This window comes from Lutra lutra, chromosome 3 (genome assembly GCF_902655055.1).
Source record: "Lutra lutra chromosome 3, mLutLut1.2, whole genome shotgun sequence".
Classification (NCBI taxonomy): Eukaryota; Metazoa; Chordata; class Mammalia; order Carnivora; family Mustelidae; genus Lutra; species Lutra lutra.
The window spans coordinates 192,378,256-192,394,344 of NC_062280.1; the positions used below are offsets into that span (position 1 = coordinate 192,378,256).

General features: G+C 39.9%; 1 protein-coding gene across 4 annotated transcripts in view; it reads left to right on the forward strand.

The window, feature by feature from the left end:
* Positions 1–16,089, forward strand: part of BIVM (basic, immunoglobulin-like variable motif containing) — a 43,662-nt gene that overhangs the window by 1,233 nt on the left and 26,340 nt on the right. For 3 of the 4 annotated variants that reach the window (XM_047720357.1, XM_047720359.1, XM_047720360.1), the window contains exons 2-3: positions 4,305–4,901; positions 10,416–10,542. In XM_047720357.1, coding sequence (XP_047576313.1) covers positions 4,427–4,901; positions 10,416–10,542 — 602 coding nt within the window. In that variant the 5' untranslated portion in view covers positions 4,305–4,426. Of the gene's footprint in view, positions 1–370; positions 512–4,304; positions 4,902–10,415; positions 10,543–16,089 lie in introns of those variants that run through there. The other variant, XM_047720358.1, reaches the window with a different exon arrangement.

The window sequence follows — 16,089 nt, forward strand, 5'->3', positions numbered from 1 at the left end:
TCCGGCCGGCGGGGGAGGCGAGCGGAGGGGTGCGGGGGAGGCGAGCGGAGGGGTCCGGAGGCCGCGCTGCGGGGGCGGAGACGGGGGACGCCCAGCTCCGGGGAGCGCTCGTGGGCCAGGGAGGCGGCGGGAGCGGTGCAGGCAGAGAGCGCGGCCTCGCTCCAGCTGTCGGCCGGCGCCGCCTCCGCACACATCGGCTGGGCGCGGCGGGGACGAGCCCGCGAGACTGTCGCCTCGGTCCCGGCGGCTTCCGAGCCCGGCGGCGCGACGAGCTTCGCCGAGTAGGGGCGGGGAGCTCCGCCTGCCCGGAGCCTGGGTTAGAAGCTGCCGCGGCGCGCGGGAGGACCCGGTATCCTTCGCAGGCCGGCGGCCTCAGCCGGGGGAGGGGCTCTGGTCCGACCCGACGAGGGGCCCGGAGCGCGTGGGGCTGACACCGGGGAGAAGGACCGAGACCTGACCCGCTGGGGATTAGCGGATCTGGCCCAGCCCTGGGGCGCGTATTTCACCATCAGTAAGTCACTTTCAGGCTCCTGCGTCTCCGTGGCCTTCCGTGCAGAATAGATAGAGATCGTAATAGTTGTCCTATGGGGGAGGCTTCGCAGGAGACGCTTAAGATTTTCGTTCCCTAAGCAAACTTGATATTTAAACACATGGCTTGAAAATACAAAGAGAAAAGAAGGTAGCCTAGGCGATGAATATTGACCTTAAAAATGGAACGTTTATTTTACAGAACAATTCCTTCTAGTGACTTCTAAAAATCGTTACTCTAGTGGTGCATTTTATAAAATTTCGTTCACTCACAGTTAAACTGCGAGTTGCTTGCCCCGTGATCGGAAGAATACATTAAATTCAGCCTTAGGTCCTGCAATCAATCATTACTTGTAATATTTTAATAGAGCATCGGCTCTCTGGAAACTCAGATCTCACAGATGAGAACCAGGGAGGGGAAAAAGAGGCCTCTTGGCTAATAGTCCCCGGCTTCTGATTCCTGAGGCCTCTCCTAGTAAATCCTGGAATCTAAGTCCTAATCCAGAGCTTAAAATAATGCCCGGAATGATGTAGGCGCTTAAAGGTAATTATTTGTTGAGGAGACTTTCACAAATGATCATCACTAAGGATAACCCTGGCAAACCTTGTGAAAAACGTCCGGAGAATGGAAAGTTGGAAAGAGCCAGGGGGAGGAGGGATGAGGAGAAGCTAAAGGAAAGGACCACGGGCCAGACAAGCGGCTGGCTTTTTTCTAAGAGCAGAAGGTTTTAGGGTGGGGATGGAATTGGGAATGGTTGACAAAATTAGGAACAAAAGGAGCTACGAGAGAGGACAAAATGGTGGGAGCTGCAGGCTATTTGGTGGAGGGACAACCTGATGGCCTTTAACTCGGTATTTCCTGAAGCTTAATTACAACATAATACAGTAATTGCTGTCTCTAGTGATTCTGTTCTCAGTAATAACGTGTGCTCAGTTCACTTGTAGGAAAGCCTGGGGACATGATAACTAGCACCCTTAGCCTCAAGCTGTCATTGACAGGAGGAGAACAGACATGGATCTGGCAGAGAATAAGGAAAGAAAATAAACTCCAGCTGTGCTTGGGTATTGGGATATGGATAACTTTCACTTTCTGTGTAGTATCTTGGTACTTTGCAATATCTTTTTGTCATTTGTTTTACTTCTATGATAAAAATCTAGACATATCACACAGTTTTTCAAAGAGAAATTTCCTTCAACAATGGTTCAAGTGAGAAAGTTTTCAGTCCACTGGTGGCTTTTATTGACAATCAGTTTAAAATATTATCCCTACTCTGATGATATTCACTTTTTTTGGTAGAGTACAACCAAAGAGATCATTCTTGTTTAGTGACCATTATTCAATAGCAAAGTCCAAATGCAAACAAAACCAGACTGTTAAACTTTTTATTCATCTAGTGCTATATTCTTTCTTTTCTTTAGCTTGCAGAAAGCTCAGTCCTACCCTTTATGTTCAAGTGCACTGATTTCTTTTGCCTATATTTTTGATAAGCATATTCAATATATGTTCCAAGTGAAGCATCCTTCATCCCTACACTGCCACACAGAAGCTGGGCCCACGGGCAGAATTCCATTAAATCTGAGGATGGACGCTCTGGCAAAGTCAAAGCTAAGCTGGAGATGAAGAGATAAGAGTAGTCCCTGGAACATTTCTATCTCCCTCCTCTTCCCACCTGACCCAGACTGACTCCAACACTCTTTGGTCACCAACCCTTACTTACTTAGCAGGACCCTATGTTCTCTTTCATGCCTCAGCCTACCACAACCCATCCATACACCCCCAATACCACAGATAATACCTACCTCTGCCTACCATGCTGGCTCTTAGAGAAAAGCATGAGGATAACAGGTCAGTAGAAAATGCTCTGTGAGGTCATCTGCTAAGAATCAGAAACTGACTCCTCAGAAAAGCCCAGTTTGGTCTGTGTGACCTCAGGCACTGACCTTCTCTTTGCATCTTCCTCCAACATGACCACGATACCAGGAGATGAGGAAGAAGAAGGCATAAAAGCTTCCTGTCTGTAGATCCCCTATAAGTACTCCTAGGATTTCTTGAAAAACATTTCTAAAAGGATACAGTTGGGGTTTCCATCTTTGATGGTGAAGCTCCAGCCAATTCTTCCTGCAAAGAACTATAAACTGCACCAATTACTAAAAAAAATCACGTTTGAATAGAGGGAAAGCATTCCTTAAAAATAAAGATAATGGGATCTTTTCTAGGATATGTGGACTCCCCCTTGTACTGAGCTCCGTTGCTTTAAATTACACGAAGGACAGGCATTACCTTTACTGTTTTCTCCTCACATACTTAGAGTGATCTTGGCTCTTGTGGCAATCATTCTTCCGTTATTTCTTATTGCCTTAGTGGTTTTTGTCGTTCAGTATTTGTGTGATGGGTTTTATAGAATCATTTTTCTGGAACTTATGAATATTATTCTAATTTTTAAAATAAGTGAATGGGTGGAGATATTAAGTAGTAAACGTCAAACTGGTCACCCAGGGGTGGGTTGTGTCTCTGGAACCACATCTCTAGAGCCCTGTGAAGTGGGCCCACTCAACCGGGCGCCTGCATCAAGTACCCTCTACCACCTGTAATGGTCTGACTTATCAGGGTCTTGCTTTTGTATAAATCTTCAACTTCCTCAAATGCCCTTGCTTGCTTTTTGAACTGTTCTCTTTCTTCCCTAAAGGAATTGGTGTAGACTTGAAAATCAGTTTTTTCTGAGACTGATCAGAAGTTATTGACTATTAACTATAATCGATCGTGGTGATGAATGCACAGTTTCATTGAGATGAAATTCACACACTATACAATTCACCTGTTTAAAATGTCCGATTCAGGAGCTTTTAGTATATTCACAAAGTTATATGTTCATCACCTCAATCAATTATAGAATATTTTCATTACTCCAAAAAGAAACCCTTATCATCCTCAACCTCCTCCCTTCCAGCCCTAGGCAACCCACGAATCTAATTTCGGTCACTAGAGACTTGCCTATTTTACATTTCATATACGTGGTATCACACACTATTAGGCTCTGGGGTGATGGGCTTCCTTCAGTTAGTATCATGCTTTCAAGGCTCATCCTTGTTGTAGCATGGGTGGGTGCTTCCTTTATTTTTGTTGTTCCCATTGCTTATATATACTACATTTTATTTATTCATTCATCAATTGATAGGCCTTTGGGTTGTCTCTCCTTTTTGGCTATCGCACATAATGCTGCTATGAACATTTGTGTGGATGTATGTCTTCATTCCTCTTAGATGTGTACTTATGAGTGAGATTGCTTGCTTCTATGGTAACTGTAAATGTTCCAGGAACTGTTTTCCAAAGTGACTGAACCGTTTTGCATTTCCATCAGAAGGGTAGGAGGGTTCCAGTTTCTCCACATCCTCAACAATCCTTTTTATTATCTATCTTTTTGATTAGAGCCATCCTGCTGGGGGTGACATAATGTCTTGTGGTTTTGATTGGCATTTCCTCGATGTCTAGTGATGTTGACCATCTTTTCATGGGTTTATTGGCATTTCTACGCTGTCTTTGAAGAAGTTACTATTCAGATATTTTGCCCATTTTTCATTGAGTTCTTTTTGTTACTATGAAACATTATTGTAAAATAATGTTTTAATAAGACAGTGGCCTGTGATTGTGGTTGTAGGTGTTTAATGTTGTAAAATATTTATTGGATGAAGGCACATGAAACACTTGATCCATTTTTCAGTGCTTTTGGAGTCTCTCGTGGATTGTTGATGTTTCTTTCTCCTCCTTCTTTTCTTAGGAGCCCATCTTGCAGCTCTCAGGTTTCTGTAGAATGCTGTAAACGATTGTCACAGTTGGTTTTCAAGTCATAGAAAGAGTTGCAACTTCTCCTTTGTAACAGAACTCTTCTGGTTGCATTCAATGCCTAACATTGCAGAAGCAGAAAGGGCAAATGATTCTGGAAATGGTGAGCACAAATCCGAGAGAAAGTCTCCTGAAGAGGATCTACAAGGTGCTGTTCAGTCTTTCTGCACTCGTGCCTCGGGGACACCCTTGGGTCACAAAGGAGATGGTCATTACCCGTGGAGCTGTCCAGTGACCCACACTCGGGAGAAAATTTATGCCATCTGTTCAGACTATGCGTTTCTCAACCAGGCAACCTCAATCTATAAAACTCCAAATTCAACCCGCTCTTCTTGCCTCCCTAATACCTCTTTACCTGCTGGAAATAATCCGTCAAGATACATTGGCATCCCAACGAGTACATCGGAAATCATCTACAATGAAGAAAATAGCTTGGAACACTTATCCGGTAGCCTGGGCAAGCTACCTCTTGCATGGGAAATTGATAAATCTGAATTTGATGGGGTGACCACAAATTTGAAACACAAATCAGGTAAGGAAGGAGGCTTGAATTTCACATGTGAAAATAATCAGAAAACAACATAGCTTGTTTAGGCTTACCATTCAACACGGTTTCCTTTTATAATGCTGAACAAGGAACATTGCCATCTGTTTGTCGTCTGTCGTTGTAGTTAAAAAATAACTTTGGGCAGAAGACATTTAGTTCATTAATGGGTTACCACTGCAAACTTCACACATAACCTGTGCATTTTGAGAGCTTTGAAAAATCTAAGAATCCTGTAAAATACAGTATTACAGATAAGTATCTGGTAGCTTATAAATGGTTCATGAGGTGGCTAAAATAACATACTATTTTGTGGTTTTGCAGAGACATGAACTCATCTTTCCCAATTAAACATTTCATTTTCTTTTCTACCATATAACATTGTGGCTTTTTCTTGTGAAAACTTTTTGAGCACCCAGCAATGTCTCCAGGTACTGCTGAGTAGGTTGTGTACTGCACAATTTAAGAGAGGGCTATTCACCTAGCATGCAATACACAGCCTTTGCATTTGCAGTGTGGTGGCCCTTTGGCAGAAACTGCTGCTTTTCACTTCTTTCTTCTGAACTCATAGTAATATGGGATTTTTATGTGGTAGGTACTCTTATCGTCATTTTATATAAAGTAAAGAAATTGGGGCCCAGAGGGGATGATAAGTTGCTTGTGGAAAGTTGATAGCTAGTACGAGGCAGAGCTAGGGTTTGTATTTTACTCCTAGGTGTCTCTGACCATTTGGTAAAACCTCCATACTTCTTGTTCATTTGCCAGATCAGTGTGTTTCACAGAATATTAGGTAAATTTGTAATTCTCAGTGTGTTGGGGGGGGTTCACTTTGTGTCTATTTTTTATGGGTGATTGGTCTATAATTTTTTCATAATATATTTTTTAGGTTTAGCGTTAGGGCTATGCAGGTCTCCTGAGACAAGTTGGAAAGTGATCTCTCCTGTTTTCTGAGGGGTTTTCAGAGGGGTATTAAAAATCTCTAATAATGTGATTATGGAGTTGTCTTGATTCCCATTAATTCTGTCCAGTTTTAGTCTGTCCATTTTATCTAAGTTGTTGGTTTTGTTGGCATAAAGTTATTTCTAATAGTCCCCTTTATTCCTCTAATATCTACAGGGTCTTTAGTAATAACTCCTCTGTTGTTCCTGATACTGATCATATACGTTCTCTCTTTTTTTTCTGGCTACGGCTTTATCAGTTTTTTTCATCTTTTCAAATAACCAGCTTTTAGCTTTGTTAATTTTCCGGGTTGTTTGCTCACTATTCTATTAATTTCTGCTTATTATTTTCTTCCTTCTGCTTACTTTGGGTTTACTACAACTTTCGGATTCAAGACTTTTCTCCTATGAGCATTCAGTGCTTTTAGCTGCTCTGTGAGGACTGTTTCAGGCACTACTCACACATGCTGGCCCACCTTATTTTTATTAGCACTTGATGTAAAGTATTTTCTAATTTTCCTTGTGATTTCTTCTTTGATACGTGCATTACTGTTTAGAATTGTGCTGTTTAATTTCCAAATATTTGGGTGCTTTTGCTAATGTTGATTTCAAATTCCATTCCATTGTGGACAGAGGACATAAGACCTCAGTCTTTTGGAATGGGCTGAGACTCGTTTTTTGGCCCAGCATACAGTCCACGTTGGTGAATGTACCATGTGCATCTGAAAAGACTGTCTGCCTATTCTGTAGTTGCTGGGTGTAGTGTTCTGTGATATTTACTGGGTCAGTGTTTGAGAATGTTTTTCACATCTAAGTTTTCACATCAGTTAATTTTTGTCTTGCTCTATCAATTGCTGAAAATGGAGTGTTAAAAATCAATTATAATTGTCATCTTTTCTGCATTTACTTCTGTTGATTTTTGCTTCTATGCAATTTGAAACTCTGCTATTAGTGCACACACAATTATGATTTTTATTTCCTCTTGTTGCATTGACCTTTTGTTGTTATGAAATGTCCCTCATTATTCCTAGTAATAATTGTTTTTCTGAAAGTGACTTTGATATTGATCTAACTACTCCAGCTTTTTTTTGACTGGTGTTTGCGTGGTATGTATTATATTTATGGTATATATATACTATGGTATACACATACATACATACATACATACCGTGGTATATAATATATTTATATTATAAATAATATATTATTTTCAACTTTTATTTTTTTATATTTAAAGTCCACCTCTCCTACTCAATCATAAAAAAGGATGAGATTTTGGCATTTGGTACAACACGGATGGACTTGGAGGGCATAAGTCAGACAAGGAAAGACAAATATCATATGATTTCACTTGTACATGGAATCTAAAACCCAAAACTAATGAATAAGCAAACAAACAAAAAGCGGAATCAGATCTATAAATATAGAGAACATAATGGTGGTTTCCGGAGGGGAGGGGATGGGGGGATGGGTAAAATGGGTGAAGGGGAGTGAGAGATACAGGCTTCCAATTATGGAATGAACACCTCATGGGAGTAAAAGGTACATACAGCACAGGGAACAGAGCCAGTGATTCTGTAATAGGGTTGTGTAGTGACAGATGGTAGCTACTTTTGAGATGAGCATAATACCTAAAATTGTTGACTCACTATGTTGTGCTCCTGAAACTAAGGTACCGTTGTGTGTCAACCCCACTCAGAAAAGAAAATACATGATTCATCTTCCTCTTGATAAAAATCTTATAACTGAAAAAAAGAAGTGCCTCTCTTAAAGATAGCTTTTAAATATAGTCAATGAATTACTTGTTTCAGGTATTGTTTCTTTTCTTTTTTTTTAAAGATTTTATTTATTTATTTGACAGACAGAGATCACAAGTAGGCAGAGAGGCAGGCAGAGAGAGAGAGAGAGGAGGAAGCAGGCTCCCCGTGGAGCAGAGAGCCCGATGTGGGGCTCAATCCCAGGACCCTGGGATCATGACCTGAGCAGAAGGCAGAGGCTTTAACCCACTGAGCCAGCCAGGCGCCCCATCAGGTATTGTTTCTTTTAGTTCTGGAATTTACATTTTTTAAAGTAGTTTTTGTTTTCTATCTTGGATTTGCCATTCTTTTCATTCATTTCATTTTCATTCATTACTGGAAGATTGTGTCTATCTCATAAAGCATAGTTATCATACCCACTTTAAAATCCTTGTCTGCCAGTTTTAAGATCTGGGTCATCTCAGAGGTGGTCTTATCTTTTTTTTTTTTTTTTTTTCTTTTTCTTGAGAAGGTGTCACATTTTTCAGTTTCCTTACATGTTTAATAATTTTGAACTGTATCCAAGGCACTAGAAATGTTGTGGCGATTTTTGATTCTGGTATATTCCTCCAAAGAGTGTTTTATTTTATGTTTGTTCATTTGTTTGTTTTTAATTTTAGCAGCATTGAATTTGGTTTGACTAAAACTGCCAATTGGGTCTCTGGAGGACATTTCAAATCTCTGTTCGATTTTTTAAGCCTTACCTGTGCTGTTTGGGGTCTTCTCCGTGCATGGTTGGTTCCAGGATCAGCCCAATATTTGGGCCAAATGTATACATAAAATTTGAGTCTCCCCTTTTCTGGCTGTTTTATTTCTGGGGTCCCCACCCACCTCACTTTCCAGTGACAATGATTGCCCAAAACTCTGTCCCATGGTTCCTCAAGTCAAAAAGATGACAGATATTCTACTTATATTTGCTATCCTCAGACCTTTCTCTAAAAGCCAGTATGGTGACTAGAGGTATGTGTGTATGTATGGATGTTTCTTTGGTGTTGGGACTAGATGGGTGTGTTAGGGGGAGGGTGAGGACTGGAAGAAGGAATATGACAATGACAAGGGAAGGTGGGCAAAGGCTCCTGGAGTTGACGAGATGGGGAGACAGAGTATTTAGCTCCTCTCTCAATCTTAGCTTCTACTTTGCCAGAGCATCCCTCTCTCAAACTACATAGAATTTTGCCTGTGGGATCAGCTCTTCTTGTGGCAACGTGGGGATTTTGTGAAGGGTGTGCATTTGGAATGCATACTTATTTAGCCCAGGTTTGGGTTTTATTGTAGAGCAATTTGAGTGAATGAAACAAGCCCCTTTCCATGTCTGTTTTCTAGGCATATATCTATATAGTCTATGTTTTATAATTAGCATGACTCACAAAATAAAATATTAACTTTTATTCGATTTTTATAACAGATTTGATTATTTCATTGAAAATCTAGTATGTGTGAAAAGTAGTAAGTATTTGAGCATAGCTGTCTGAAATGTTAATAGTATTTTAGTGATGCGAAACTTGAATTTTATTTATTAACATGTATTTTAAAGTTTTTATTTAGATTCATCAGCTAACATACAGTGTTATATTAGTTTCAGGTGTGCAATATAGTGATTGATCACTTCCATACATCACCCAGTGCTCACCACAAGCTCATTCTATAATTCCCATCACCTAGCTCACCCATCAGTTTGTTCTCTGTAGTTAAGGTTTTAATTAAATGATTTATTTAAGGTTTTAATTAAATAATTTATAATTTATAATTTATAATTAATTAAATCAATTAAATCAATTAAATAATTAATTAAATAATTTTTGCCTGAATAATCCACTAGCATTATTCAGAAATAAAAAGTATAAACATTGGGATGCCTGGGTGGCTCAGTGGGTTAAAACCTCTGCCTTCGGCCCAGGTCATGATCCCAGGGTCCTGGGATCAAGCCCCGCATCAGGCCCTCTGCTCAGCAGGGAACCTGCTTCCCTTCCTCTCTGTCTGCCTACTTGTGATCTCTTTCAAATAAATAAATAAAATCTTTAAAAAAAAGTGTAAACATTAAGCAGAGCAAAGTCTAATTTCATTTTTGTCTTCTTTTTATCTAGCTCCCAATTCCCCTTAAGTAACTACTATTATTCGCCTTATGTGTCTTCTGGAGAGATTGGTGTGTGTGTATGCATGTGTGCCTGTGTGTGTGCATTCACTATTAAGTGCACACACACACACACACACACATATAGAGAAAGGGGACTTTGTTTTCCATTCTAGTTCCTGGTACTAAATTTGCATTTTAATAATGTACATGTAAGCATCATTCTTAATTCATTTTGTGGTATCTACAAGGCCTGGAGTTATTTTTAAATATCACATCATTGCATTATTGGATCTAGTGCTTTTAATCTTTTAACAGAGTTACATTAATGTGTTTTTATTGTTTTGTAGAAAGGATTCATTTTTGGAAAATGGCCTAGTTAAATATTTTACTGTTGGTAATTTGATTTTCTAAACCAAAGATTTTGTGATTGAGTCTTTTACTAGCTAAGCAACTAGATCAGGAATTGGAGTATAGGTATCTGATAGGAACTAACACTTGTGGTTGCTTAAACTTTTTTTTTCTCTCTTTAAGCTAGTGGAATATTCTTGAAGATACATGTGTTTCTTCAATATGTTTGCAAGTATTTTGAGAACTAGTGGCATTGCTTTTTAGTTTTGTTACATAATTAATTGTATTGCCATGGTAGTTTATTTCATCTTGAGCATTTTGCTTATTTTGTATTCTTGTATTCTAGGCAATGTAAAGAAACAAGTTTCCAAGAAAAAAACTTCAGATAAAAAAGGAAGACATCAAAGGGAGTGGCCTCAGTATTCTCCTCTTGAAGATATTAAGCAGCGGAAAGTACTAGATCTCAGAAGATGGTAATCTCTAAAAATTGACTTTTTTCCTTATCCACACAATACCATTGTCATACTTAATAAAATTAACAATATTATATTTCCATAGTACCTGATTCCCAGGCTAAATTTAGATTTCCACGCTTTTTCTGAAGTACCTTAACACTTGGTTGTTCATAGTGAGACCCAACCATGAACCACACCTTGTGTTTGCTTGTTGTGGCCTTAATGGCTCTCTTAATCTAGAATAGTCTCTACCTCACTTCTCTTACCAGTTCTGGTTGGTTTGTTTTGTTTTGTTTTAAGTCTAGAAGATTTTCTATCTTTCTTTTTTTTTTTTTTTTAAAGATTGTGGTTATTTTTTGACACAGAGAAAGACAGCGAGAGGGAACACAAGCAAGGGGAGTGGGAGAGGGAAAAGCAGGCTTCCCGCCGAGCGGGGAGCCTGATGCGGGACTCCGTCCCAGGACCCTGGGATCACTATCTGAGCCAAAGGCAGACGCTTAACCAACTGAGCCACCCAGGTGCCCAGGAAATTGACTTCTTAAAGAGACTTGGCCAAATAACTTGTAGAATGTCCTATCTTCTGGATTTGTCTAATTTTTTTCCCCTCGATAGTTGTCTAAATTACTTCTATAACCTCAGTATTTCCTGAAAGCTGGAAACTAGACATAAAGACTTGGTTTAGATTCTGGTTGAACATTCGCGGCAAGAATACTGCCTACGTGGGATCCTGTGGCCTCCATATTGCATCGCATCAGGAGGTACATAGTATCTGGTCATCCAGTATTAGATTCTAAAAGTGATTACTGGATTTCAGTGGTGACAGCCTAGCCCACACTGCCGAGTTTTTTTGATCCCCTTCTACAACTGTCATGTAATCAGTGGGGTGACAGTGGTATCATGCTAATGTCCTGTCCCCATTAACTTTCCACCGATTGGCTTTAGCCAAACCTGTTGACGATTATTCCCTGAATCCTTGTTGCAAAATGGTGATATTTCAAATTTCCATCATTTTTTTCTCCTTTTATTAGCTGATATTCTTCTAATAAGAAGAGCCTTCACCCACCAACTGGGGCTATTTGGTTACCTTAGAATATAGTTCCTATTCTAAAGAAAAAAATATTTAATTAATGATAGCTTTTAAATATTACTAGCCTATGATTTGAGGTCTGAAAAATTATTTGTATGAGATTTAAAAAATGTTAGATTTTATCACTTACTTAATGAGCTTTGGACCCTTTACTGTGGGTCGAGAATACAGAGAAGCACAAAACATGGTCCTTGTTTTCTCAAGGTTTAAAATCTAAGTGAGAAATGGGAACTAAGCAGAAAAGTATCAAATATCTCAGGCAATCTGTCAGATGGTGAGTCTGAATAAACTACCAGCATGAGAGGAGGTAATGAGGAACTTGATCTTAAGAGATGCTTCACTGAGGAGCTAGGTCTTCAGGGAGGAAATCTGAGGGGATGGAGGGTCCAAAGGTCTTTGAATGGATGGTAGGAAAGTGTCTTGCTTTTTTTTTTTTTTTTTAAAGATTTTTTTTTTTTTTTAACTTATTTGACAGACAGAGATCACAAGTAGGCAGAGGCAGGCAGAGAGAGAGGGGAGAAGCAGGCTCCCTGCTGAGCAGAGAGCCCGATGCAGGGCTTGATCCCAGGACCCTGAGATCATGACCTGAGCTGAAGGCAGAGGCTTTAACCCACTGAGCCACCCAGGCGCCCCAGTGTCTCGCTTTTTGATAATGAAGATCAGACAAGCTTGTCTGGAGTGAAGCTCAGAGAGCTAAGAAACTTGCCCAACATCATATGGTGAATAAGTAGATCTTGTATTGAAACTGAAGAGAGCCGGACTCCAATGTTCATGTTCTTTCTTTGTAACACCTGTCATGATCTATGTCTTGGACACCAGGATAAGGATTTAGCTTTTTTTTATTCTGATGTAGAGAGAAGCCATTGATGATTTCTTAACAAAAGGGCATTTTACAATAAACTGGTAGTAATAAGTCTGTAGAGTGTGTTGGAGAAAGACACTATAATCAAAAACAGTAATTTTAGCTTCTTTGTCCATTTTTGGTTCTAATCCCTTAGATTTAAGATATGTTTTAAGAACAAATTTGGATAATTGTATTTTTTTTAAAGATTTTATTTATTTATTTGACAAGGAGAGAGAGATCACAAGTAGAGAGGCAGGCAGAAACGGGGGGATGGCAGGCTCCCTGCTGAACAGAGAGCCCGATGTGGGGCTCCATCCCAGGACCCCGAGATCATGACCTGAGCCAAAGGCAGAGGCTTAACCCACTGAGCCACCCAGGTGCCCCTGGATAATTATCTTTTAATAGTATAACATGTGAAGCCATAAAGGCTTGGATGAGGAGGACAGACGGGAGAAATAACTTGAGGGGAAAAATTGCCAGGATGACAAGCTCATATTCCACTGAGAATATTACAAGATTAGGGTTGAAGTGGAAACACCCATAGGAAATAGTATCTCCCCCCATTTCATATATTGAAATCCTAACCCCCAAGGTTATTAGGAGGTGGGACCTTTGGGAAGTAATTAAGTCATGAGGGTGCAGCCCCTGTGAATGGAATTAGTGCCTTATAAGAAGACGGGAAGAGGGAACTTGCTTTCTCCTCTCTGTCTCTGCTTCATGATGGGAGGATACAATGAGAGGGTAGGCATATGCTAAACAGGAGGCAGTTTTCCATCAGACATTGGATTTGCTAGCATCTCAGCCTTGGACTTCTCAGCCTCCAGAACTGTGAGAAATAAATGTTGCTGAAGCTACCAGGTCTGTTGTAATTTATTATGGCAACCTGAGCTAAGGCACCATATGATCCAGTAATCCCAAATCTGGGTATATATCCAAAAGAATTGAAAGCAGGCCTTGAAGACCTATTTGCATACTGTCTTCATTGCAGCATTATTCACAATAGCGGAGAGGGGGAAGCAGCCCCAGTGTTCATCAATGAAGGAGTAAAGAAAACGTGCTATATACCTAGCATGGAATATTATTCCGGCTTAAAATAGAAGGAATTCTGACACATGCTACAACATAGATGAACTTTGAAGACATTATGCTAGAAGAAATAAGCTGGACACAAAAAGACCAGAAATGTGTGATTCACTTATAGGAGGTACTTAAAAGTCATCAAAATCATAAAGACAGCATGTAGAATGGTGGTTGCCAGTAACAAAAAAATAAATACTGTAGATTTCATTTATATGAAGTGTAAAGTAGTCAAACTCATAAAAATGGAAAGAAGAATGGTGGTTGTCAGGGCTGATAGGAGGGGGAAAAGGGTGTTGTCCAGTGGGTGTAGCGTTTCAGTCTTACAAGGTGAGAAAGTTCTAGAGATCTCTTTCACAACAATATGAAAATAGCTAACTTTACTCAACTGTACCCTTAAAAATGGTTAAGATGGTGAATTTTATGTTGTGTTTTTACCAAAATTATTTTAAATAGTCAACAAAAATGGGGGACAGATTTGACCATGGGGATCAAAGATAGGAGACAACTCTTCAGTGATAATCAGCTCTATTCAAGGACGAGTAAAAATCAGAGTAAGCAACTTGTTATATGTATATCAAAGTTGCAAATAAGCAAAACCAGGGACAACTGCAGGAGGCATATACATCTTTGGGAGCGTTAGTCTAGGAAGTAAAGTTAAAATTCAGAATAAGTCCTTTATATCAAAAAAGTGGTAACTTACACACTTTCTTGAAATGAAGTCAAAGAAGAGATTGTATGACAACAGAAGGAGATAATTGATGTGCCCTTGGAAAGAAGTAGAGGACAGAAAAAAAAAAAAAGTCATTGTAGAGGTGAAAACCACATTAGGAGCAAGGGAAAAAAACCCAACCCAGTGAAAAACATAATCAAGTCAATGGTGAGCCAGTGTGAGGAAATCGCACAAAACTCACATAGAAAAGAACAAAGACGTAAAAATGATTAAAGAACAGATAACTATTGGGGCTCCTGGCTGGCTCAGTCAGTGGAGCATGTGACTTTTGATATTGGGGTTGTGAGTTTGAGCACCACATTGTGTGTAGAGATTACTTAAAAAGAAAATCTTAAAAAAAAAACACAAAAAAGAGCAGATAAATATGGCTAACAGAGGTCCAGATAGCACTAACTGGTATTCTCGAGGAAGAGATCAGAACAAAAGAAAAAAAATAATTTGAAGACACAGTGGAAGGAATCTTCCCCAAATAAGGAAAGCCTGGAGTCTGCAGGTTTGAAAGGGTAAATTGGGAAGAAAAATTGATGGATGAGCACCAAGGCATGTTCTAGGGGAGTTACTGAAAGTCAAGCATAAGGAGTCCTGGGCTCCAGGTGCAAAACCAGTTGTACAAAGGGAAATTATCCCTTTGGTCTCTGTCTTCACCATGGTAGCACTGGCTACCAGGCTACAGTGGAATCATGTTTCTTGGGAGAGAAAAAGTAACCAAATGTCACATTCATGTTGTCATTCAAGTGTGGAAGCAACAGACTCCCATCACGTGAGAATTCAGTGACTACAATACTCATGAGCATGTAGCCATTCAACGAGGAATATAAACCACTCAAGGTATTGGAGGGGAAGAAAAGGAATGGAAAGCAGTAGGAAAAAAGTCATGTTGACTGCTAAGTCCATTTGTAGGAAATTGAGTTGCAGAACAGAATGTTGATGGGAGCTATGAATACCTCAGCACTTCCAGAAGTTAGCTTCAGAGTTTGAAACGAGAGTTTCTAGAATGAGAGTTCTGGAATGCTAACACTTTCTCAATCCAGGATCATTTCTGTGCAAATAGATAGAAACGTTCATAATGTGTTCATTCGTTTTTTTCTTTTGTGGATATAAACCAGTTTGTAGTCCTTCCTGGAGGATGATTAGTGTGTGCGTTTCCTCTGGCTGCCACAACAAAGGGCCATAAACTGGTGGCTTAGAACAGCAGAAAATCTCGTAGCTCTGAAGGTTGGAAGTCTGCAGTCAAGCTGTTGGCAAGGCCAGCCACATTCCCTCGGAAATCTGTGGGGTAGAATTTTCTGCTTCATCCTACCTCCCAGTGCTTCGATGGCAGCCCTTGGCATTCCTAGGCTTGCTGATGCAACACTTCCGCTTCCGTCTGTGTTTCCTCCCACTGTGTGTCTGGGTCTTCGTCCGGTGACATTCTTGTCTCTGTGAGTCCTTCTTCTCTTTTTATAAGAACACCAGTCATCTTGGATTAGGGGCCCACCCCTACTCCAGTGTGACTTACCTTAACTTGATTGCATCTGCAAAGACCCTGTTTCCAAATAAGGTTGTATTCATAGGTACCTGTGGTTAGGACTTCAGCATATCTTTTTAGGGAGGTGTAGTTCAATCCATGCAATTAGTGTATTATGGGGCTACATGATAACCATATAGTCGAGTGACCATAAACATCTTTTGTGTCTTAGTCTTAAAGGTCCTGGTTCAGTCTATAGATACAAGTTGAGTTGTTGATTGTATATGTGCCATTATGCACATTATATGTACCTATACAAACCTACATACATAGATCTGTAATTTTTATTTTTGTAATCAATTTTAAGGTAAGACTAA